Below are 27,222 nucleotides of genomic sequence, written 5' to 3'. Positions count from 1 at the left end.
CTTCTCATTGAATAGTATGTACCATACAATGAATTTAAAGCCAAATTTTCAATGCGTTGGAAAAAAAAATTCAATTTAAATGTAATCATCCATGCTTTGTTTTCTGTAAATAGCTTTAAATTAGTCTCCCCCTCCCCACCCCCAAGAAAAAAATTAATTCAATCCATTAATCTCTAAACAATATTACTTTAACGTAATAAAAAAATATTAACGAAGTGAGGCATTATTTCCCCCTTAATAAATGTTGATCCTTTTTATTATGCATTTATTTATCATCGTTTAAAGTCATATAAAGTAACAATAGTTACAGTGTTGTTGATCTTTTTTTTTCTTTGGTAAGTTTTAAATTACTTTAATGGTTCAGCTTTGGTAAAAATACGCTTCACCTTGGATAATTATCCTAGGATGGACTATCTCTAAAGTATATTTTTGCATTGTTACTGTATAAAGTTTCGAAAACTCCTTAAGCTATTTTTACAGAAGCATCGTCACCAGATTCAAACCTTCTACGTGTTCAAGCTACACTGCCTGGTCGGCGCCATTCTGACAATACCATACAACCTCCCCGAATCCTCATCGCACCATCGAGTCCTGATGGTTCATATACTCCTGGCAACCTGCAGATGCGAAGACATTCCAGTGTGTGTCCCCAAGATATACGATTCCAATTTTCGACAGCAAAGGTAATATCTGTGTATTTTAATTGTTGCATCATGCTTGATTAATTGGCGTACTTACGATTAAGATATTTTCCATAATATCTTTCAAACTTTGCTGTTTGAATTCATTTGAACGTACAATAAAGACAAATGTTTTTATGTGTTCCTCTTTTTCATTAGCAATTATTAAGCAAAGTAAATATGTTTTTGACTGAGCACCTTTCCAAATACGTACTTCCTGTTTAGTTTGTTTTTTTTTTCTTTGAAATGGGGCTGCGGTAGAGCAGGGGTTTTGCAGGCCTAGTGCGATCCCCCGGAATAGCAACCACTCTTTCACGTGGCACCGCTATCGGTGGGATGCCATTTCCACTGGAATTTTGATGCCCAGTTTCCCCTTTAGATCGAGGCAAATTGGCTGTATTTGATGCGAAACAGCACTGAGAATTTAGTTTTGCCAAGAGATACTCCATGCCAAACGAGTACTCGAGGGATCTTTTACACGCCGCGTAATCATACGACATGGACGCTGTCGATTTTCTGCATTCAACTTATTAAGTATAAAATATCTGTTATTCAAGCGGATTTTCTACTTAGTAAATGGTAGCCACGAATAACTCAGGCCGCGATTCAGCCATCATGGGTGCATAATTAGCACCCACGCCTTAGCCAATGGCATAAGGCTGAATCGTGACGCATGTGACAAGCAGCATTGTTCAGAAAGAGTTAAAACATATCACACCCCGACAAGGAATGTGACACAACCCAAAAAAAAAAAAAACAGCATTGGAGGAAATCAAGGATTTACGCAACAGTAGTTTTAAGCGATTTGGTCTAAAATATTACAATACGTGCAAAAAATTATGATGTAATGCTTGCTGCCCAGTTTTAATAGTCGAAATTAATAACGCATGCAGTGCAGTAGAAATAGGCCAAAAAACACCTTGGGGTCAAACAAATTGCAACAGAAATTATTCTTGTGATAAATAAGGTAGGTAACACACTCCTAATGAACATACTAAAAATATATATCCGTACTGTTGGGACAAATGCGTTTTTGGCCGCCATCTTGAAAATTCATAAAAAAAATTTTAAAAAAAATCATGTGTGATATCAAATGGAAGGAAATTTAACACTGAAACGGAATATAATATGGGATACTTAAAGTGAAGTGAAGATGCTAAAAACATACATCTATATTATAGTGAAAAATGCGGTTTTTTTTGGCCGCCATCTTGAAAAAAGACGTTTTTTTTTTTTTTTAATCGTGTGTGGTATCAAATAGAAGGAACTTTCATGCTGAAAAGGAATATAAAATGGGATATTTAAAGCAAGTGGACGGAATAGAAATATACATCCGCACTGAAGCGAGAAATGCGGGTTTTTTTTTTTTTTTTTTTTTTGGTCACCCTCGTGAAAAATCATGGAACAATTGAAAATTAATGCCAACAAATATTATAAGTTTTCATTTAAACAAAAACTAAGATATGATATCATCGTTTATGTATACCGCTAAATTTCTGCAATTGATTTTATATGCGAGTTCATTTTATACGACGGAATTTTAAATTGTAATATGTTGAGGAAAACTACTAAAACTGAGATTTCAAATTCAGTTTAAAAAGATCTTACGTGTTTGTATGTTTTGGAAAATATACCACATTCAGAATCTCTTCTTGAAAAACAATTACCGTCGTTTGCAACTATAGTTAGTGCAAACACTAAACTATTAATCTCAATGCAAAAAAGCCTTCGAACCTATAATTTTATTGGCAGTGGTGGAAATATCATTAAGTGAAAAACTAACATTTTTTGGTCAGCATTTTTTGTTTTATTTTTTTTTTATCCTTACATCATCTAATTTTTTACATTTAAGTATACTGTCCGTTCTCGAAAGCCAAAACTAGCACTCGGGATCGAATCTATTTTAAAAAGGGGTGATAGGTTGACGATGGGCACTTTCCGCTCCCATTTGCAATCTTTTCGACGCTACTTTGTAAGAACTGCTGAACACGTTTTTTTTTTTTTTTTTCTAATTTGTATTTTTTTGCTTCCGGGTTTCGACCCCAAATTTTGAGAAAATCAGAGCAGACCTGATGCATGCGCAAATTCGCGGGAGGTTTCGGCTAAGGAAAACAAACAGTAACGTAATATATACGTAAATACGCATAAGTTACAAACATAAAAAATAAATGTTTTCCTAATGTGTTACAATAAAGGAGACGATCAAATCTTGGCAAACTGAAATTCTATGAAAATTACTACTACTGCTAATGAATCCACTCGTAAAATCAGAAAATCGTTGAATTAACTGTTGCTCTAAATTCTATGGGAGGAGTAGAATTTTAATTCGACTAAATAAAAACCCATGAAATCCAGCAGTTATTGATTTCAGTTGTGTCTTTGAATAAAAGTGAAACAGGTCATGATTACATATATCTTTTTGATTAGATTTCATTTACTTATTGTTCCTTTTACATTTTCTTTTACAGATAAGCCCATCTCCTATAGTTACCACGCCGAACGTAGGAATGGATTTCTTGAGCTCAGGTCGTTCCAACATGCGAAGATACTCCGCTGCTGCCCTTTATGCAAGTAGTGGAGTCCCAGCCACCTGCAATAGCCGAGGCCCCAGCCCTGCTGGTTCTGCGTCCAGTTTACTTCAGCAAATAGGATCAGGCGTGGTACGATCAAAATTTTTCAATTTTCGTTCAATGATCAATCAGGTTATTAAACACTTAGAAGCACTCTTGTAGCTAAGAATAGTACAGAACTCCTATTGTGGACAATCCTGTTCCCCTGTTCCATTGAGTGGTATTTCGTTCAATCCTTTCAAGGACGTCATATCTCAGAAATTAGCGATTTAGAGTTATGCTTGTTTTAAGAATGGTATGAAATTTCCGTTTTTCATGATCATTTGAAATATTGAATCTACACTTTAATGGAGCGATTTATGAAATAAATGACAAATATTCCTCCCTGCTTAACCAATTTTCAATGAGAAACTTTTAATGCATTTTATGCCATAAGTATTTCTGTAAACATTAAAAGCAATATTTTTTGCATAAATATTTAATCTGTGCAGTATTTGCTACATATTTAGTAAGAACGCAAATGAACTATCAAATTAGCTACATTTACTTCTTCCAAATTATAAAGCATTTAAAATAAATTTAATTTCTACCATAAAACTAAGAAAATATCGTGTAAAATATTTACCATTCACTCCTTTTGTTCATTGACTACAATTTAGCTGTGAATGATATGTGAGTATGTTGTATCTGACAATACCAAAAAGCTATGTTAAGTAATTGACACTCAGCCCACGAAGTGTTCAGAGAAAGAAATCTTACACGGGAATATACAAATTTTTAAATTATAAATGGTTGAACTTTAGTTAAGAAAAAAATGTATGTTTAATTCACTACTATAAATTTGAAAATTTTTAACTTAACACTTACGTGGTTTTGTTTGTTGGATTTCAAATAAACAAAAAATATATGGCATTTATAGTAAATTGTTATTAGCGTTCTATAATAAATTAGATTTCCTGTTTCTCGTTTCTGAAGTATAGATTATACCGTTTTTTGTTAATAGTTTTGTTTTGCTATTTTGTTCAAGTTCTTAAAATCATAATTGAATGCTTCCTACAGTGCTCCAAGTTCTATAACTGAGTCGAAAAGTCAGCAGTAAAAAGTTTAAATAAACAATGAAAAATAATATATTGCCTTTATATTTACTCCTCATAAGGTTGTATGAGAAGAATACTTGTTAAATGCTATTATAAGATATTTTTTATTAAAAAAAAGTATCGTAATAATAAAATCAGATAAACTATAAAATATTATCCAATTACACTGTGCGGCAAAAAATATCTTCAAAGTGCTTCTGACATAATTTCTGCTGATTCTTATGTAAAATGAGCCCCTGAATCCAAATACGGCCACCGTTTTCTCCCGTCACGTCTAGCTTTTTGGAAAAACTGCCTCCCCCCCTCCCCCTTTTTTTCTCTTTCAGTTTTTGAGTTTCATAACCATACTTTTATTTGGAAAATAAGGGAGCGTTGTATTAGCCATTAACACTCTTCTAATAGGCTAGTGATGTGATAAGTTCAAAAACATGAACAATTTGGAGCACGTCGGGAGACTCGTGGGGGGTATTCCTTCCAAAAATATTTTTTAAAAACCACAAAAGCATTTTTTTCCCCTAGGTTTTTGATTTACAATTTTTTCACTTATTTTTCCCGCAAGAATTAGAGTAGCTATTGGTATTACTACCATGAGCTCCAAGTCCGAAAACATTTTTATGTTGTTAAAAAAAAACTTTAAAAATATATTGGAAGCACCGCATTTTGCATAGTCAGAGTCGCATCGTAGATCCTCAATGAAGAATCCTCCCATATTATTCAACTTACATTAATAGTTATGATTAAAAATGAACTTAGGTATGTTTATAATATAGCATTAAAGTATATTTAAGTTTCTGGTGGTGGACTGCTCCGGTTGTTTTTCACTATATGAAGAAATGATAAATAATGGCGTCGGTACATCCGCAGAAATAATATGCAAGTACATTACTGCAATATCATAAGCATACCTAAGTTCATTTATAATCGTAGTTTTATCTGAAAATGTAAATTGAATGATACGGGAAGGTTCTTTACAGAACATCTGCGAACCGCATCTGACTATGCGAAACGTGATGCTTATTTTCTTTCTTTTTTTTTTACGACGTGAAAATGTTTTTGGACATGGAGCTCATAAGAAGGAGTCCCATAATCTGGTTTTATGCCGAAAAATAATTGAAAAATTGTTCTAAAAACTGATCTAAGGAAGATCGGTTTTGAGGGTTTTTTTAAATATTTTAGATGTGGATAGCCCCATCAGTCTGAATATTCATTCGTTCCTTGATCTGAATATTCATTCTTTTGAACTTTACACTTCTCTCCTGAGAAGAGTGTTGATAGCTCATACAATGCCCATTCATCTCCAAACAAAAAAAATGCAGTGAAACTGTCAAAAACGGAAAAAAAAATGGGGGGCACCATTTCCAAAAAGTGGGATATGTTGAGGGGGAACAGTGGTCACATTTGGATTCAGGGGATCATTTTTCATAACAATAGGCAGGAATTGTGTCAGAATCATTTTGAATGTATTTTATGCATCGCAGTGTTATCTCTAATAAAATATCTAGATAATGCTGCCAAATATCTCTGAAAAAGTAAAAATGACCTCGACGAGATGAAGAGGAATTAGTGGCACATCTATGTCACATTAGTGTTTATTAGTGTTATATATGAATCCTTAGGTATTATAAAATCATATAAATTATACAGATTCTCTTACCGTTGAGTGACTTTAAATGTCCGAATGACAAAGGTGTTCAAACCTTAGAGCAGGAATTAGTAAATGGAGGGAGCAAGTTCAATCATTGGCTTAGCAAAAGCTGAGGCTAAAACGCCAAATCATGTCACTCAACAACAACGAATGGTTGACATGTTTCGCGTGAAACTAGCGAAAGAAACCAGATTTCTTTCAATGCTTTGCTTTAAAATCTACCACGTGAGTTGGGATCGTTGCTTCACGTCTTCACTACCTCCATTTCATCTCTTCTCAATGGTTCTAGCTATACCAAAAGGGTCTCGGCAGCTTGAGCAAGCGGATTCACTTCGTAAAAAATAATTGTCATCGAAGTTGTTCTTTGAGGTGTAAAATATGTTATGCAATTTTACTTGCCAGATAATGAGTTTCACGGAAATCCTTTTTTTTCTTTAGCAATCCCTCTTCAGCAAGCAGTGATTTGTGCTTTTAGCGTACAACTGCTGAAGGGAGGATGAAGAAATAGGAAGCTAACTTCAAGCAATAGTGACCAGATACACGTGGGCCTATACCCCCTCTGACAATCCAGGACAACACAGAGACCACAACCAATGGTCACCTATGACGTCGCTTTTCTTCATATAGATTTCAACCCTCCATATCAGTTCATGAAGTAGAAGGACACTGTTTTCCTTGATTGATATTATTTTTTTTAGAGTAAATTGAACAGTGTACAGAATCGTTTACATCCGCTCTCATTGTGTTTTTTGTATCTGTATGTGAATGTGGACCATATCCTTCTTGATATACTTCATGTTCTTGCTGTTCTTCTTAGGTTTATAATAACGGTGGGCTTAGCACTTAAAATCTAACTCTGTCGTAGAGGATTAAAGCATCCATAGCATTATCATCATAATTCTAATATAAGTGACAGAGTTACGCTCAAATAGGAAATTACTTATTTTTACTAATTTAGAAAACAATTTTTTAATTGCATTTCATGTTTTCATAAAAGATGCATATCTGGGAGCAATCTTGCTGAATGAGTTTGTAATGCTCAAAGAAAAAGAAATTTTCTTAGTGCCAATATATTTTTCACGAGTTAGGAATTTTACTCTGCTCAAAGATTTCTTTTGACTTTTTTTTTAACTAAAAATTTGAAAAATTAGAAAAAAAATGGTTTATGATTCTGCGTAATTAGTTACTTTAATAAACTGATAAAACGCTAGAACAATTACGTTTCTGAATTGTATATAAAAGAAATCTTTCATATTTCAACAAAACATTACAAATGATGTTAAGCAACTTTACAAAGGTGCTAAAAGTAATTGATGGTTTGTTTTATAACTACCTTTATATATTTAAAATAAGTTATATATATTTAAATATATATATATTTATTTATTTTTTTGCTGCACAAAATTAGAACTTTTACACTTTGAAGTGGTTTTCTTAGTTACTAAATTACTTTAAGTCAAAAATATTGAATTGTTTCATTCAAAAAGACCACATTCTGTACCTGTAAAAAATGTATTCTCCCCAAAGGTTTTTTTTTTCTTTACAAAATGAAAGTAATTTAACTCCCTCTATGTTTTAAATTAATCAATTCCTCCAGTAATTGTTTTAAAAAATATAGATTAAGCTTGACGTTTATTAAATTACTATTTTCAATGTGAGAGCCGTTTAGGCATACTACTTTAAATAGTGTTGCTTCAGGCTGACATAGATGCTTTAAGTTTCCAAACACCAAGCAATAGTAAAACGATATGTGTATGGATGCTTAGAATACTTAGGCCTAAATGTGTTCCTTTATATCGTTGTTGAAGAGAGGGAAAAAGCCTGCTTTTTTATGCCAAGATATATTATTCTAGATTCATATCGCGTGCTGAGTTCAGTAACTAATAAATTTTGGAAATGCATATTTCATTGCTCCAAATTTCATTATCAGAATTGCGTTAAAAGGTGCTGAGTAGTTATGACTTCTTTCACTGTCTAATTGTTTACATTGTATGAATGTTTAAGTGTGTATTTTTGTAGATTTATAGTTATTTGCCATACTCTTCTTAATAGGTTTCCACACTCCAACTTGAAAACTCCTTAAGTGATATTTATTGCAGTATTATTTCTTGCATGATTACATTAACCAAAATAAATAAAACTAAAAATGTTACTGCTTAAAGTATTTTTATGAAAGCCAATGTATAAAAGGCGATGGGATGATATGTGAATGAAAACCGGTGAACTATTTTAGAAAATGTAAAAGTCAGATCTCGTTATTTAATGTTGCGAGTAAAAAATATAAGATCCTAAAAAAACCTATATTTTCTTATAAGGAAAATAGCTGATACTGATAAAACAAGTTAAGGAAATACTATGTCTAAAAAAAGCAATAAATACTACGCCCATGTGCTTTACTTGTAAGCAGACAGGAAGTTCATTCAGAACAAAACGAGTCAACTTTCCCGTCTACCAACATCGAATTTGTAAGTATCAGGGTTTCTAATAGGAAGTTTTCAGAACATAAGTACGTGTTTTCAATATGTGTGTACAAATAAGACTGAATTAAGACTGAATTAAAACTGAAAAAATGAAATAAATAATCAATTTTTATACACTACTATAAAAATGCTTTTAATGTTGAGTAAAATGTATAAATCATATAATCCTTTCATTGCTTTTTTTATATAGATTTTCATTAGTTGTCAAAGAAAACAAAAAGTATAATTTATCTTGAAAACTGAGAATGCAAGCAAAATACTATTTTCCTCTAAATAACTTTTAAAAAATAAAAATCGTTTGTATCTCGTTCTTATTCTCGAAAAAAAAGGGCTTTACGTTTATGTTATCAAAACTGTCTTGTCAGAAAATCTTTTACCTTCGTGAAAGCTAAGTCTACGAAGGAATTTAGTTCGATTTTTTTCATTGGTCAAAAAAAAAGCATTTAAATTTTTAGAATGAAAACAAAGCATTAAATGACCGTTTTTATTAAAAATCTTTTGCATATTTTTATTTCTGCTGCATGAAAAACTAAAATGGTTTAAATTCACTCTCATCTTAGGTTCACTTAATTAGTCTTTATAATTATTCAATTTTAAGTCTATGTAGAAGAGTCATTCCGCGACAAAGTCAACCCTTTGTCCCTCACGTGAAGATTTATATATTTCATTAAAAATTAATAATTTTAAACGGTAATGACAAAATTTTTTGCTTAAGAAATAACTCATACGTTTTTAATTTGTTAAGCGGAAAAAAATTGTTCATTACTATTTAAAAGTATTATTTTTAATTAAGTAGGCGAGGCGTAACGTGCGGGACAAAATGACCATTTTCCGTGAACGTTTCCCATAAGTGCCTTTTACTATTTTTTTTTCTCTTTTTTAATTTCTTTAAACCAAAATTTAAAACTATACTAAGATGTTTTCTTTAGGGTTTTTAATATATTTCTAGTAGAGGTGGCTTTTTAATTCACAGTTATAAATTTCTCCCGTTGCCGTTATTGCTCGGATTAAACGTGTTTTTAATTATTGTAAAAATGTTCTTAAAACAACTAAATCAAAAAAAAAATAATTACGTAGATATTATACGTCAACAGTTCTTTCCAATTAACTTTGTTCGAAGAATGCCTGCCAGTTGAATGATGATTTATCAAGATTTCTAATTTTCCCGTTGACTCTGACGTAGATTTTTTTGAACTGTTTAAAACTGAAATATTTATATACTTCAAATCAAAGAGTGAAATGAGAGAATGAAGTGTCCCGGGTCAAGCTCCTTCGACCAAGAAATTTTCTTTGAGGACTGTCCCCTCAAAAACTTTGAAGGGAGAATACTAAAAGAAAAATTGTGCTTCTGTTAATTAATTTTTGCTAGCATTTTACAGATGCTTTTGCAAATAAAACTTTTTTTTCTTTATGGAAAAAATTTGCTATATGTTTTATGGCATTCCTTTCTGAGATTATCACTAGTAATCCTTCTACACTCGTTTTAATCATACGTAATTTAAAAGAAGTTTTTTGAGGAATAAAAAAACAGTATTGTTCCAGTATAACAGGTTCGTATTCATTCTATCAGTCCAAATACATTTTGACGAAAAACGAGATCTGACTTAAAACTATAAGCAGCAAGTATTGCGAACTTTGCTGAAAAAGTAAGAAGTACATTTTATCATATTAAAAAAGTAAAATAAATTTTCAGTAAATGTGCTTTTATTTTTGAGATTTAACACTTTTAATACTTGCATCAAATGAATAGATAAATACTAATAAGTAAATTATTTTTACTTAATGTTGAAAAGAAACATTTTAAGAAAATAATCATTGATGTGCTTTAATTTTCATCAAAATATATGTATTTTGAAAAATGTACCTTTACAATGTTTTGTAGAGCCCATTTATTTCAAACATTTGGTACTTTATAAACTCTAATAAAAAGAATGATAAATGTAAGATTTTTTTTTTATATATGATGTATTAAAGAAAGCCAGTATGCTTATTTTCATACAAACAAAAGTAACTTTTAACACATTTTTCAAGGAAAAATTTATACAAAAATGTTAAAAGTTGAGAATTACTTTTTACTCGCAAAAGTTTAAATGTTCTAGCATTAACAAAACTTTGCTTACTATGCGTAATTCAAATCGGCTTAAACATAGAAAACACTAGGTTATGCAGATTTCAGGAGAATGCGAATAATTTTTATATATATATATATAGTTTCAGTTGACTTTTCAGAACTTCTATAAGTGTTAGGGTGGATCTTAACTACTTGAAAATCTATCGCAATGAAGGTTCAAAAATGCTTTACTAAAATGGGAATGTACTACACAGAACACCGTAAAAAATGTAAGTGAATAGTCGTTTCAATAATAAGTGTGTAAGCAAAAGTGATATTGATCAAAGATAAAGTTCGACGATTTATCTACTGATTTCAATGCAGTCCTACGTATACGAAGTTTGGAATTTCGAATGTCTAGAATATTCACGCAGCGCCATCTACCATGTCAGGAAAGCATTTTGGACTTCGCTTTACTATATGATTCCGAGTGGCTAGGTGAGCCGTAATCCTCGTAGAAGTTCGCAAACGGTTGACAAAAACTGCAACATCTTGTTACCGCCATGCATGCATACTTCCAGTTGCAAAACTGATCAAAAGTTAAGATATTGAACGTTTGAAAAGAAAGTTAGTGAAAAAATACGAACTTTTTTTTTTCTTCGAGATCCTAGATCCCTTAGCTTATATTTAGGGAAATAATCACCATTTAAAAAAATTTCCATCGCAAAATGTTTTATCTTAGTATGGCAAATATTCACCGAAATATGAAACGCAGTGTTTTGTGACTACATAACACCACTTTACATTTGCAGTCAATAACAGCTTTTGGGGGGAAATTTAGCTGCTAACAAGGATTTAAAATAAAATGGTTGCACAGAGGATTTACTTTTTTTTTCAAATTGTACTAGTTTTTGTAGTGTGTTTTTCCCTAGGATCTGTACAAAAAGATTTCGTATTTTTTTACAAAAAAACTTTTTCACTTCAAACTTTCAACATCTTAACTCTGCTCTTTATTGTAACCATTTTTGCAATCTAGAACAAACTGTTGAAAATACAGATCTTGCCGGTTAAACGGGGACAAATCAAATAAAAGTTTCATGAACCCGAAGAGAAATACAAATTTAATCAAACACATACAAACTTACTAAGTATGTTAGTTTTAAATAGCGTAAATCTGGATGCACATATTAAGACAATTTATGCAAGAAAAAACGTTTTTTAGATTCATTACTTTAAAAGTAATTTCCCTATAAGTGGCGTACATTTTAGTTCTATCAGTTTTGATTATCATCGTATAACCATAAAAAATGCAGAGTGTAAATATATATTTAATAAAAAAAATCAAACAAATTAAACGCTATTGAAATTGTAATAAGATAAGCCTGTTTCTATACTTCATCTCATAGATATTGCTGTTGTCGCTTCCTTTTTGAAAGAAATAGTGATACTAAAGCACTTGTTTCTATGCACTTCATTTCAAGCTTAAACACCGATTTCATGCCACAGATAAAACTGGGAAATGAAAATTTAGCAACTGCGAGCCATACACGTGGAAATTAATCATCGCGTTTTTTTCTGGGTGACCAGTAAAATCGAGCACATTTTTCACGCGTTGTTTCTTTGTTGATATCATCTACGGGAGTGGCAGCACTCGGAGAACTTTATAAGCGGTATTGATGAATTAATTTCAAATTTTTTGTCTAGATTTACAAGTGAGATATTTTAACAGGTACTCCTATTTTGAATGTGTACTACAGTAAAATAAATATTTGAATGACGCCAAAATAATATTAGCTCACATATGTCAGGAAGGCACGTAGCGTGCTATTTAAGTACCTTTAAATAGCTTCTAAATATGCTCGTTAAAGCTAGTTAAAGTAAATTAAATGTTTAGGATATTTTGAAATATTTATTAAAAACCTGCTCACAATGGAAGGAAATCGCGAACAGAGTTAGTGATAGTTCAAAGTATTACTTCTTTTGAAGAATGAGTAATAATTGAACTGAACGGAGAATACAATCAGTTTAATACTGCTGTTGAAGAGAGATACAATACTTTGATCCAGGATCAATGACAGCATTTTACTATTTTGGACAATCACTTGCCCAATTAGAGAGCGTGCTACTTTTTGTTTAATAGTTACTGAAAATAAATCAAAGACTTCAAGATTAAACTGTTTCATTTATACTTCTTCTTTTGAAGACTTATAAACATCGAACGAAAAAAGTTTAAAAAAATTCCATATGCCAATTAAAAATATCAAACCTCTAACTAATTAAATACTACTAAAATTACCGAGTGGCCTACTAGACTTTTTGTGCACGCTTAAGGCAATATGTGTGTTCTTTCTATCAAAGTCTTCTCTTGCTATACACTGTACAGAAATCAATATTCATTCATAGCCCCTATGAGGCAATTTGTGTGTTTTTGTGTTCGTATTTCATGTCTTCATGTACTGAAGTATTATAAAAATTCAAAAAGATCTTTTCTGTAATCTACGTTTCTTTACTGCTATGTTTAGAGATACATGTTGTTTTACATGTTATTTACAATTAAGGATGAAAATAAATTTTATCTGTGTCTATGTTTCAAATTTCATTTTCATGAATATTTACAATCTTTCATTTTTAGTTCTCAAAGTGCCTGAAGACAATTTGGTCAGATTTCAAACCTTCGTTTTTTTCTCCTTTGTTAATTAATAGGCATAATCCATGTCAATTCAGACAAAAAAAATACTTAGATTTAAAACTTTCAAGGCTATGAAGAGAACATGTTCAAATACAGAAAGAAAATAAGTTACAAGTATATTTTTGTTTTTCCCAAAAAATAAATTCCTGGTCCAAGAAGGAACCTGGAACCTGGGCGCCTTTTCTCACTTCCAATATTGAAAATAAAAATTAAGCTCTTTATCCCCAGAATGGTATATGATTATTTTGTTGAGTATTGTTTTTCTTTAAAGATAATTATTTCCTCTTTAAGACGCTGTGCACCCCTTAAAAATATGTGTTTGTTATGAATGTTTCTTCCTTCCCGTTTTGAATATTATTTTTTATCAGTTTATTATTATTATTTATTTATTTATTTTTTTTGCAAAAATACCAATGTTAAACTTTCTCATTTTTTTTTAATTATTTATCTGTATTATTGAGTACTCGAAAAGGAGCGTTTCCACTTTTGAGTTTAGCTGGTTTTAGAGGCATTTGAAAAAACTGAGGGTTTTTCAGGAACTCTGTATGTAAAGGTAGAGATTTGGAAATTCAAAATTTTATTAAGTATCAGGTGACCAGTAGACACTTCAAATTTAGTTATCTAGCCATATTTTCATTTTAGCAGCAGCTTCATCCAGGAATTTTAATTTTTATGATAACAAAACGCAGTCTTTTGCCGATTTGTTGGCTATAGCCTTTCCCCGTACGTTACCTTTCATCTTAGTGCCGAAAGATTCGTTTAGCGTAGTGCTAACGAATTCATGCGGCACTGTTTTGACAAAAATTAAGCTCCTGGATAATATTGACAATGAAAATTAAAATGTGGCTACATAGCTAAAATAAAAGTATCTTCTGGCCACTTGCTGCTAAATAAAATTTTGAATTTTCTCTAAGTTTTACATACAAAGTTCCTAAAAACCGTCATTTTTTCAAATGCCACTAATACCTGGTAAACGCAAAAGTAAAAGCTATCTTTCTCAGGGAACAGTTTTTTTTAATCAAGTTTTTAAATTGGCCGTTTTGAAAAAAAAATTGGTTAAAAAATATTTTTCTGACTACTGTAGAAAGAAAACTATGCACAAATTTCCAAATAATCATTTTCTCTTCAAACGATATGCGTTATCTTTCAAATGCAAGAAACCGCAACAAAACCTCGTATACTATTCCATACCTAAAGCAGTTTGAAAAATTTGTCGAAAATCATGAGTGAGAAATGACGCTCAGGTTGCCATCTTTGGCGGGCAGTGGGCTGTGACCAGAATTTTTTTGGGGGGAAAAAATGCATGTAAATTTCTTCTCTCCGAATTTTAAAATGTGTTAAACTGTTAAACTCCAAATCTTGTGAAGGAAATCCCCCTGACTGACTTGACATGGACTATACCTATTATTTTTTCCGACATTACACGTACCTATTTCGAATTTTACAAGTTTTTTCTAATTGCTACATTTATGATTTTCTGTGTTTTTATTATTTCAAGCAAATTTTCTTTTTTTTGGAGGGGGTGGGGGTACATTAATCACCATTTCATCAAACAATAGACTACGTTTGCACAAAACTTTTCAGTCACAATATTCAGTTTAAAATGTTGTCATAATTTCAAGCGTAATGTATCATTAAAATAAGAACCCAAACTCAAACAGCATAAATTATAGTACTTATAACTAGGAATTTTCGATGGGAAATTTATTACAAAAAATACGTGTACAATATGATTAAGTATAGATGTAATTTTTAGCTGCAAAAATGTTTTATTGTAAATGAAATAAAAACCATTATATTGTTAGACCTTGATATAAGGCACGTTAAGTTGGTTGAATTACAGTTCTAGGATAATAGGATATGAGGTTGCGAAAAAGACCTGTCTTTGTTATCTTCGTTGGGTGGTTTCGGCTTCACGCTGATTCCATTCCTAGAGTACCATCTTTTATCTGCAAAAAGTCATTTCTCAAAGTTGAATTGATAAATATTGAAATGAATTATTTTCACAGAAGACCTAAGTGTCCAGGCAAAAATCTTTCAAACAAAATAGTTGTCAAGAACAAATAAATTCCTAAAGTTATGAGTTGAAACAGATTCAAATCAACAGACGTATATTTTTCTAATTCAGGTGCCTACTTCAAAAATTTTAAAATTTTCAATAAATTAATTTATTCATGTTCAAACTATTTTTTGTTGAGGAGGAGCTTAAATCTACTTTTAATTGCTCTCTCATTTCCATTTGCTCTCTCTCTCTTTTTTTTTTTTTTGCAAAAAGAGGGCTTGCACAAAAACTACTTCGTGTAAATATTTTGTTTGATCAAATGTTCAAAAAAGGAATACTTTACAGTCGAGAGTCCGACCTACACAAATTTTCCAAACCTCAATATCCCTTCATTTTTTTTTTTTTTTTAAGTTTAAATTTTATTTACCATTTTATGTAATTTTTATTTTCTAGATTTTTTTTATTAGAAATGTAGTCTATTTTTATGCTATTGCCGTAATTTAAGTTTGAATTGTTTAGAAACAGAAATTTAGGAAAGACAAATATAGAACTCAAAAACAGTTCTATGATATAGATCTATGTCTAATGTTTAAGATCGTACCGTGGCTAAAGTTCATGGTGATCAAGTTATTTCTGTTAATCCATCTCAAAAGAGTAAGGTTAAACAAATTCGTATACTTTAAAGATAAAAGTCAAGTTTTTCAATCACGTTAAATATATTATATGGTTAATAGACCTCTCAAGAGCGAACCACTCTCAAACTCTGCATAGATTGTATTATACTGAGGTACATTTTTTTAAAATCATTTTTGCTCCAGGGAATCAAATTAATTTATTTAAATATAATCTATGCCATATTGCACTAGTAAAGCCTTGAGACAAGAAATACCAGCTAAAGACAAAGGAACGTAAAATATGAACTTAGACTTAAAGTTTTAATTACATTAATTTGTTGCTGTTAAATTTGTTTTTCAATAGGGATTTGAAACATATAATTAATCTCCGTCACAATTCTTTCAGAAATGATTTTGACAATTAATTAATTATTTGGATTGCACTACAAAACAACAATGAAGTTTTAGATGGGAATTATACGGAAATAATAAAGTGAGTCTTTAAAGACCAGACAACCTCTCATAAATATTAACATTGCTGAAAATTAAACTCATGGGTAAAAGATTCAAATAAAACGTTGATAAGAAACAAGATTCGGGAAACGATATACTCATGGCCCTCATGCATTTAATGACCATTTTAACTTTGATGCTAAGAAACTTGCAACCCTCTGATCAAAAGCTATATTTTATATATATATATATATATATATATATATATATATATATATATATATATAAGTGATGTGCCGGATCGTTAAAAAAGTAGATCCGCGGATACGGATCTCAAATTTTTTTTTTTTTTACCCCATTCAACTATTCAAGTGTAAAATTTGTTACGGAAGGTATTCCCGTCAGAATAATGGCAGTTTCTTCAAAAAATGTCAACTGCGGCAAAAATATAATCAAGACTATGATTTACTCTTTAAAGAAATCTGCGTTAAAATTGGTGGAGAGTTGGAAGGATTGGGCCTGCGCTGTATTAATGCTTAGATGGAATGTGAAAAATTATTTCTAGCTTACTCGGTAGATGTAGGATACATGAGCAAGAGTGCAAAGCTGCTACTGGACAGGCTAGAAATAATTTTTCGCATTTTATTTTAGCTTAAATGCAGCGCTGACCCATTCCACCGAACTTACTCCGACCGACGAAATACAGAGCATGGAACAACTTTACAAACAGTAAATAGAGAATTTAATCTCACTTTTTTTGAAGGATGCTGAGAAAAACAAAAATGAAGAATAACAGAAAACCGAAATCAATAACAAAAACTAATATTAAATTAAAAATTTAAAAAAAAACAAACAAAACATGTCCCAGAAAGCCGACCTCATATTAAGATGAATTTTGCGGGTCAGATTACACATTTGGTAACAAATATGAACTGACAGCAGGTAAAAATTTTAAGTCATTGAGCTTTTTCTCCTTAACTTCCGACTATGAAATCGCTACCAATCACGCGCATAAAGGCTTAGAATTGCATTTAAAATTTACTTAGCAAGATAATAGCTCCTACTGTTTACAAGTTGGAAGTTTCAAATAAATATCAAACTTAGAAAACTTGTTCTTTCAATTAGGGGCAACATTTTTAACGTACGGGTAAATTTTTACTACCATAATTGTGGAAAACATTAAGTCGGTTTTTAATTAATGTCTCCGGTAATTTAAGTTCTACAAAAACGAGGCCAAGGTAAGAACACTTTCGATCAAGTCACCTTTTGAACGAAAAATGAACTATCAAAATCGGTTTATCTGTTTAGGAGCTACGATGCCACAAAAAGACACACTGATACACACTTTTAAAACCTATTTCCCCTTCCTTTTTGCAACGGAGCGAGGGGGATACAAATTGGCTTCTGAAATGTTACTTTATAATTTAAATAGGGAATAAAACCTAATTTAAACGGAATTTAAGAGTCTTTTATTCAAATATTTAAAACATTTTAGAATAGAAATGATCCGTTTAAGATCCGTCAAAAAATAACTAATACGGATATCCGGAACATCACTAATATATATATATATATATATTCAAGAGAAAAGAAAATTAACTGGATTACAAAACTTCAGTTTAGCATCCCTTCTCCCTCCAAACCTGTTCTGTGTCCTTTATATGTGTTATACTACATTATATTATACTTTTATCATACTAAAAAATACACAAACCTCAATCAATTCTACTAGCATTTGAGGATCGCGAAATGTTTATCAAATATGTACATATATATATATATATATATATATATATATATATATATATATATATATATATATATATATATATATATACCAGGAATCATGTTATGCGCATTAATTACACGCCAAAACGACGTCCATAAGATAAATTGCGTTTTTATTGTTTACTCATTCCCGTTAAAGCAACAGTTTAAAGTGAATTCTTTTTTCCACCTTTCATGGGCATTCAACAGTCGTTTGTTTTCCGCGTGTCTAATACACCTGCTGTGTACGTTTCTATGGCAAAAACGCGTTGAATGCCAGACAATCGATTTATGACCACTAGTTCCGAAGAAACTCCAACAATTGGAACTTTTAATCAGAATCCCCGGTTGGCCAAGTCGAAATCGCGTGTGTGGAAAGATGAAAAATCAAAACAGAGTGCATCCTGATGATAGCAGCAAGTTTTGCTCCTCTTGCCCCGTTCGCGGTAGGATCTCCTTTTTTATATTCCTAGGCTTTGTTTTGCCTATTGTTGCTTTTACGGCGTTTTTACAGCAAAATTGAACACACTTTAAAAATATTAAATGAACTAATCAAGGTTTACTATAAAAAAAAATAAACTTTATTTAGGAGCTTGTGCGAAATAGAGCTTAAGAAACTGTTGATACCGAGAAATATCACCAGTTTTAAATTTTAATTTAGAGAAAGCATCCAATTTGATGTAGATAATTGATTTCAGATTGATAGTTTTGAGAAAAAAATGTAAGAGAAGAGCATTTTTTTCTAAAAATAACTGCCTTCAGGATGAGTTAATTTGCGAGTAACGTTTTAAATTCTGTAGTTTTCTAAAGAAAAGTTTTTGTCTGTGATATAAAGGAAGATAAATGAAGAACAAGCCTCAACATGATCTACAATGTGGAATATGGAACGACGGAAGGTAATGAAGGAAATTATCAAATCATAGTTATTTATTGGTGAGTTTATCCGTTATTATGCGTGAACTTATATTTTTAAGTTTTTTAAAACGAAGTATAATGCAATTATCTGAAAAAAAAAATCTCTTTTTTATGACTAAATACGCTTTCAAAGTTTTTAAAGTAATTTAGAAAAAAAATTAAGACTAATGTGTTAATTCACATCACCATTAAAATTTACTTAATTTACATTAATTTATTGCTGTTAAACTTGTTTTTAATGGGGATTTGAAACATATAGGGTAACGGCACCAGTAACAGACGTGCTTGAAACATCGTTCTCAGGTTAATTCAACTTTCTGATCCTTTTAACGTATTTCGACTTTTTAAACTCTTTTTCTCTATGCTTTTAAAGTTTTTAAAGTAATTTTGAAAAACAAATTGAAGACTAATGTGTTAATTCACACCAACATAAAAATTTTACTTATGTATTTATTTAAAATTGTAAAGAAGATATGTGTATGTAACTGCAATGGTAATATTAACTGGAAATCAATAGTTCTTTTCAGGATTTCGACTTTTAAAACATTTTCAGGGCTTTATTTTCAAAAGCCTGAATTATAAAAGCTATGAAAAAAACACTCGATAAATTGCTTATGCATAGCTTTTGTCGCTATGTACAATCAAGTAAAATTCTGCTAAAACGTTTGAATAGAGATCCTAAAAAAAATCAGTGTTTGCGATTGTCTACAATTTACCTCCAGTTTCCAGATTTCGTTTATCAATTAAAAAAAATCTAAAAGTCTTGTCTTTGTCTTTTTGAAAAAATACAAAAACTGAATACCTTTGACAATATTCTCGACAACTATTATGAAATACAAAAGGGAGAGCAAATTTTTGCAAGACTTTTAAGGGAAATTCTGATCCAGCCCTAAAATGCTGAATAAGTTGCTATTTGGGGGGGGGGATAGGAGGTCTTTTGGGCGGGGGATGATTTGACTTTTATCTCGGTCTTTTAAATGTATGTTTGGAGCTCTTACGACTCCCAAAACTAAAGTTACAATTAATTTTAGATAAATCTATTTTGAATTATCTGTAAAAAAGTTATTACCATGAAATATATGAATTTAAAAAAGTTTTTCACTCCAGTGCAGCTTGAAAGAATAAATTATGTGGTACAAAATGCTTTTTACTAAATTACAGAGTTTAAATACAGTGACTTCAACGGCAATAAACTTATCAGTTACAAACACGAAATAAATCATTCTTGAGAAAATATAAATGCTGATGACTGTAGAGCGCATAAAATAGATCAATACCTTCTTCCAGTTTATTTTTGATGAATATATAGGGTGTTAAAACAAATACAAAAACCTGTATTCTCTTTTAATTTTGAGATAAAAAGAATTTTTACCTCAAAAGTTCAATTGCAAAAATAAAATGTTTTATGAAGATGAATACGTAACTATTTCTCAAACTTCCAAACGTTCCAGTCTTTTGTTGGATAATAAATAACTCATGTACACCATTTATGCTACAATTAATAAAAAGGTGTTCAACGAACAAACTTATTGTTTCAGTAGTTCTATTAATCATGTCACCAGTTCGGGAAGAACTTTTTTGTTAAATCTCTTCGCTAAGACGATTAAATCTCATCACAAATTTCTTGATTTAAACTTGTTGAAGTTAATTTAAACTTTTGGCGTGATGAGAGTGAATTTCAAGCACGCAGAGGAAGTAATGAGACGGAAGTATCTTGGAGTGACGTCATATTAATTGGAGTCATTAATCGCCAAGGTACATAAAGGTTACTTTAAGTTTGGAAGTAGCATTATTTATTGCAATACTAGACCAGAGCATTTAAAATTCTCATCTCCTCACTCTGATGCAGATTTACATTTTATTTATAGTTCACATTTATTTAGTTAGTTCAATTTCAGTTTTAAGTCGGCTAAGCATAACAATAAATTTCTTTGCGTTTGAAAATGTCATTTTCTATTAAATACAATAACGCTATGTACGCTGCTCAAAACAATTAAAGGATATTGAGGTTTTGGGTTGATCTTGCACCTGAAGAACTTTTTAGATGATTGATACATTATCGATAGACGTTCTAAACTATGTGAGACAAAAAATACTTTTGTTTGACGGAAAAAAATACTTTTTTTTATACTTTTGGGTACAAAAGGAAAAAAATGCACTTCATATGAGAAAAACATATAAAAAAGGAGTGTTCCTTAAAAGAAATATGCTTTTAGAGGGAATGGTAACCCGGACGCCCAGCAATGTAAAACACCTCTGAGGCATGGACTCAATCAGGTTATTAATGAGGGGCTAGGGTATTTTGCCCCACTCCTCCTGAATAGTTCTTTTCAGTTCTTGGAGAGTTTGGATGTGGTAGGCATCCAGAAACTCGTTGCCTAGAATGTCCCAAACATGCTCTATTGGGTTCATATCTGGAGAACACGCTGGCCATTCCATTCGTATGATTCCTTCCTCGAAAGGAAATCAATCACCAAGGTAGAACGTTGTGGTTTTCAATTGTCGTTCATTAACATGAAGTCATCTCCGATTGCTGCAGAGTAAGGGACTACAATAGGTCTGAGGATCTCATCCCTTTTTCGAAGACCGGTCAGAATTTCATTTGGAATGACATGCAGATCGGTGCGCCCATCAATGGAACTGCCAGCATATACCATCGCACCACCACCACCAAATTTGACACTTCTGTGCACGAACGCTGGAAAGTCGCACTTTGCGAAACTCCAATAGCTTATGCTGCCTCGGCTTGTGTTTGGCTCCCCTCTCGCCTGCCAAGCACTCTAGCATCTTCTGATTCCTTTAAAGGACTTCGTTGAGACATCGCACATATCGAAACAACGCGCTTACTGAATGTCGATCATTCTTTTCTGCTTTGTCTTACAATAAGTTTAGAGTGAAATCTCATTCGCTGCCACTAAAACGTCGTCTTTGACGTCAAACTCAAAATTTGCATACTGCGATGTCTGAAATTGAGAAAAATTTGAATTTGTAACTCCCTTCTTCGATTCTATCTAAAAACATATTTGCTAATACCGTTTTTTGCACAAAATTTACAATATCCTTCACTTGTTTTGAGCAGTGTATATGGATTTAGGATTTTTAAATAAAGCATTTAATATCAAAACCAGGTCAATTCATTTTTTTAAAATTTCAGGAGAGACAAAAAAACATTTGACGCTCTACCTACTGAGTTTTTTCGAAAGACTTCTTTTTTTTTTCGTTTCAAACACATTCGATGTACAGTTCCGTTTTGTTTTCTTTTTAAACTAAAAGTATTGGCCAAATATAGAAATATAGACAGGTAAAAATAATTTGGATTGAACTAGTTTTTAAGTAAATTGGATTTATGTTTTGTAGTTTTTTTTTTTTTTTTTTTTTTCAATTTTCAATTAAACTACAAATTAATTTTCAATTGGTTCCTTACTTATATGCCATGTACTAACCTGTATGTATTTGGAACGGTCTAAAAAAATTAAGAATTCTAGGAAAGTGAGGAAACTTCAAATAGAACTTGGTATTTTTTGTTAACAACCAACATTTCATATTTCTTTCACTTTACCATTTGCTGGAATTAACTCATTTTATTCGTTTCCTAATTGGTAGATAACGACTCACATGATCCATTTCTACCACGTTACGGATGCACTTAATGGAAGCTAAACTATCGAGGTAAAAAATCGCACTCTGCCATTAATTATTATTGTATTTTTATTTTATGTGTAAATAGTGAGTTTATTTCTTTTTTCTGGTAATTTCTTTCAGATCAGCCATTCTTTGTACTTGTTATTATTTAAGAATAATTTAAGAAAAAATATTTAACTTGAAACCTTGAGATATGGTAATTGTGAAAGACTTCAAGCGATAATTCAAAAATCCGACTTTTTTAACGCTATTTTTTCAATAAACAGCCACAATGTAAAGTGTTTGTTTATTTTTTCCCGATGGTGGTAAGAAATAAATAAAATGGGGACTTATTTTTTTAGTCTTTTTCGGTGTCTTTATGAAGCACCTGCAAAAAAACTCTTAAGAAATAAACTAAGATTCACCATGCATAACCAAAAGTTTTCTTTCCAGATTTTAATACAACAGCACGACTAGGTTCAGAATCCTAAAATGAGTTTAGATAATATAGTCTTGGAAATTTGAATCAAAATTAATCCAAGGAAAATGTCATTCAAAAATAACAGATCTCACGGTGGGATCGAATCTACGATCTTCTCGTTTTCAGCACGACTCTCAAAACAACTGAGTTATATGGCTTCACTTGTGGGACGCTATATATTAAAGAAATGCTTAATAAAAAACAGAATAAATCGATTTTTTTTTAAACCACTACAATGTAAGTTGTCGGTTTATTTTTCGTCGACAACTTCAAAAAAAAATCTTTTAAATGTTGCGTTATCTATTAATTTTGATGAATTATTGAGAAAGTTATTGAGTTGTCACAAAAAAATCTCTTCGAGAAATTAATATTATTTAAATCCCATTTATCTGAAAATGTTCTTGTAGCTAAGATTTTTAAACGATTTCGTTTATAATATGTTTTTCATTTTCATTTTCAAAAGTTACAGTACATACCTTGTTTATATATAGTACAACCTTATTTATCCGTACCGAAAACAATTCGGATAAACGTAAATCCGGATAATCCAGTTTTATGATATATATAAAAATAAAATAAATTCTTAAATGGGCAGGCTTTCCTTTTACAGCAAAAGTCATTGCTTTGTAAAAAAAATACATAGGATTGCTTCGCATTTACTTCATTATTTATAGTTTAGCTGCATGAAGTTTTTATAATTGTCGTGTTTATTATATCAAAGATTTGGGGACACTTTCTTTCACTAACCCGTTCTGAAATTAAAGAGAGCATTTTTTTTTTTTTTACTAAGCTGGATCAACAGCCGCCACCCCTTCCTCTCTTAACTTTTTGTTTTTCAGAAACTGACCATTGAAACATTCAAATCAAAAAATGATATATTACTTCTAGATTAAAAGCTATTTCTAGTAAAGTTCGCTCGAAGCAAATCTGCCAGTTAGAGCAGGGTTTATGTAGGATTCAAATCTCTCCGTAGAGGTTAATGTTAAATCAATTCAATCGTTCAAAGTTGAACGATAAGGCTGACGAAAAACACATGCTAAAACTCAAACTATTCTTACAGGAGAATATCAGCAGCGATACGTGAAAGTGGAAGAATATGGGAACAAATCACTGTTGCCAGATCTATTTTTTTGAATTTGTGCTTCAAGTTCAAGAAAATTAAATGGAGTTGACGTAGTTGTGATTTTTGAAGCAAATTACCCAGTAAGAATATAATTAAAGGGCCAATTTGTATGCTAAGTGATAGATTGAAATTCATTCGAATTGTTCATTGTTGATGAAATTAAGTATTAGGGTAAAGTCAGCCAATATGATGGTGCCTCCTAATATGGGGTACCAATACTTTTCTTGCACATGCATCCGACATCTGCGGATAATGTTGAAACTATTCATCAAAGATTTCATGCTTTGTGTTGCGACTTGAAGCAGTTATCTGAGCTGTAATTGTGGTGGTTATAATGTTGCCTGTTTCACAGTTCCAAAAAATTCATGCAGTGCAACAGTAATGCGTAATTTTTAGTGTTATCTTTGTGATATCCTATAATAGGATCCATCCCGTGCAAACGAAACTTTTCTCATTCTTGAGGAAAATGAAAAAAATACAGCAAAGATTTTGGTTTAGGCTTTTAAAAACTCAAATGATTCTTAAGTTTCATTCTGTGCTCAAAAGTTTTATTTTTCCCTTCGTGATGTTAGTGACAAAAATAAAGGAATACCCTATGTGGTGCTTTTACTCTAATATGAACTAACTTTCCACCAATATAGTTAATTATTTTTAATACATTAGGTGAGGGGTTTTCAACCTTTTTCACTCGAGGGTCAATTTGTAAATATTTGGAGACGAGGCGGGCCAATAATCCAACAATATTTCAGCTCCGATGGTATCACTAACATTACACTCCTCCCATACACATGCTTATACAATTTTTTACTCATTTATTCTCTTTAACTAAGAGCACAGTGGTGATTTTTTTTGGATTTTCTGGGTTTATAGCTTTCTTAAAAAATGCTTTAAAGTAATTACATTATCAATTTTTATCTAAAAATAATGTTTTTTTTCCGTTAGCTTTCCGCGGGACCGAACAAAATCTGTTTGCAGGCCGGGTGCGGCCTACATTAGATCATATATAATTTTTATTTAAATGTATGAAAGTAACGTTAATAAAGTATTGGTTTGACATTTCAGTTTTAGAGCTATTTTTTAGTGTTTTACTTACAATAACGTGAGTAAACTGACAAAACTAACTGGTAAGAAACATAACTACACATATTTACTCAAAATATTTAAGGATTAAGATAATCTTTAACATTAAAGATTGCACTCAAAAATGTCTAAATATGTCAAATAAGAACGCAATTTGCATATATTATTTTTTTTTTATCTTAAGCTTAATTAAACTTTTATTTTCTGAATACTGCCGTTAAGTAAAGTGTTTACTTTAAGGCAAAAAGTATAACACAAAATCTACGTCAATTAAAATATAAAGAGCAAAATTCTTTCTAACGATACCAATTTCTTACTAGACAAAAAATAAGCCAGACATTAATTACCGCCATTGTATAAGAGACAAAGTCAGTAACTCCAGAAAGTTTGATTATATAAGGAAACAGAAAGTCATATAGTCTGGACGACTGAACTAAGAAAAAGAGCTGCTGCAAGAAGAAAACAAAAAGCTCTTGAAGGTCCGTAACAAGCGCGAAAAGATGGGACAACAACAAAAGAAGAAAATTCACAATGACAGCGTAAGAATAAAGTGAATATAAGATTCGCGAAAGCGTTAATAGATTCTTTTATCCCTCTGTGAATATCATGTCTTAAAACAGAAAAAAAAATAAATAAAATATTAGCTAATTTTCTTATTTATTTTCTGCGCTTGCTTTAGTTTCCTCAGTGTCTGAAGCGTATTTTTTTTTTTTTTAGTTAAAATTTCTCGTCCTCTGTGTATCTCTTCAAAAGAATAATTATTCATGAAAAAATATACATTTCGCACAAAAATAAACACGTGAGGAAATGTTCATTATCGTTTTCTGATAAAAATTCCAGCTTTTGAACTATTGGCAATAACAGCTGCTAGTGACCATACTGCTTCAGTTTTCAATTTAACTAGTGGTTCAAAAATGTTCTGTTTTTGAAAATAATTAAGCAGTTTCGATTAGATATCTTCAGCACTCTTACTTCCAGAAAGTTTTGCATTCGTGAATATTGTAAGAACATACACTAGATTTTGAAACTTCGAGAGTCAATTCTACATTCTTTGAATTTGGCTCTCAATTTCTCGTAACCGATATCTTAACACCACGATACTTCAAGCCAAACTACTAAGAAATAAAATAGACTAGTTCAAAACAAAGGACTGCTCTTTCATGTGAGATTTTCCTAGACTTTTAAAAATAGTCATACTGTACAACCTGCAAAGGTCACACAGCGGATAGTTGATGACAAATTATATGATGCTTCTGAACTAACACCTGTTAGATGGAATGGTGAACATCTCGTCTCTTGTTGGAAGTTGACGCTCTTATTAGCTTTTTGAGGTGTCAAACTACTCCTCAAAAGTTTTATAGTAGAAATGCTTATAATTATTTGTAACAGTTTATAATATTTGAAGTTCTAGACATTTTAATCATTCTAGAAGTACTATAATCATAAAACCTCTTTGCAAATTCAAGAAGAAAATTATCACATCAAATGAGCTAAAAACATCCCTCCTCCGTACTGGACTGGTTCATTCTGTTTCGATTTCACTGGCCGCTAGCCAACTTTAAACGCTAAACGTGATTGGACAGTACAGCTATTGTAACAGTTGATGAGTCCTTCAGTATTGTTATAGTCCTAAGTTAACTACAACCATTGTGATCTTGAAATGTGCTGTTGTTCATCCACTCTTATTAGAAAAATTAATAAACGAATCGTTTCAACTCAATCGTCAATAAACTTTTTACTTAGAATCACCAGCCACTTTTAGCCTAATGGAACGTGCTCTTTCAAACATAAGCTCATAATGAGCACAAATTTTTTCATAAGTCAGTGACTCAGGTTTCGTTGGTAAAGCTACTTTGCATATTGATAGCATGGTGTATGCTACAGAAAAATACATATGTACAACAGAAAACAGCCGCTCACTTTCAAACAATCTAAATAAAAATTTAAAATACAAA

At 31.3% G+C, this 27,222-nt stretch overlaps 2 protein-coding genes across 4 annotated transcripts in view; both read left to right on the top strand.

Annotated features, from left to right (window-relative positions):
• Window positions 1-3,412, top strand: part of LOC129231732 (SCY1-like protein 2) — a 347,631-nt gene extending 344,219 nt beyond the window's left edge. Inside the window, exons 15-16 of the mRNA XM_054866094.1 lie at window positions 481-683; window positions 3,149-3,412. Coding sequence (XP_054722069.1) covers window positions 481-683; window positions 3,149-3,412 — 467 coding nt within the window. The remainder of the gene's footprint in view (window positions 1-480; window positions 684-3,148) is intronic.
• Window positions 3,413-8,415: 5,003 nt separating this feature from the next.
• Window positions 8,416-27,222, top strand: part of LOC129231508 (uncharacterized) — a 59,364-nt gene continuing 40,557 nt past the window's right edge. Inside the window, exon 1 of one of the 3 annotated variants that reach the window (XM_054865839.1) lies at window positions 8,416-8,457. The gene's annotated coding sequence lies outside the window, so the exon portion shown is untranslated. Of the gene's footprint in view, window positions 8,458-18,871; window positions 18,981-27,222 lie in introns of those variants that run through there. The other 2 variants (XM_054865840.1, XM_054865838.1) reach the window with 2 other exon arrangements.

This window comes from Uloborus diversus, chromosome 10 (genome assembly GCF_026930045.1).
Source record: "Uloborus diversus isolate 005 chromosome 10, Udiv.v.3.1, whole genome shotgun sequence".
Lineage (NCBI taxonomy): Eukaryota > Metazoa > Arthropoda > Arachnida > Araneae > Uloboridae > Uloborus > Uloborus diversus.
The sequence above is the reverse complement of the archived record's forward strand: the minus strand, read 5'-3'. Positions and strand labels throughout refer to the sequence as shown.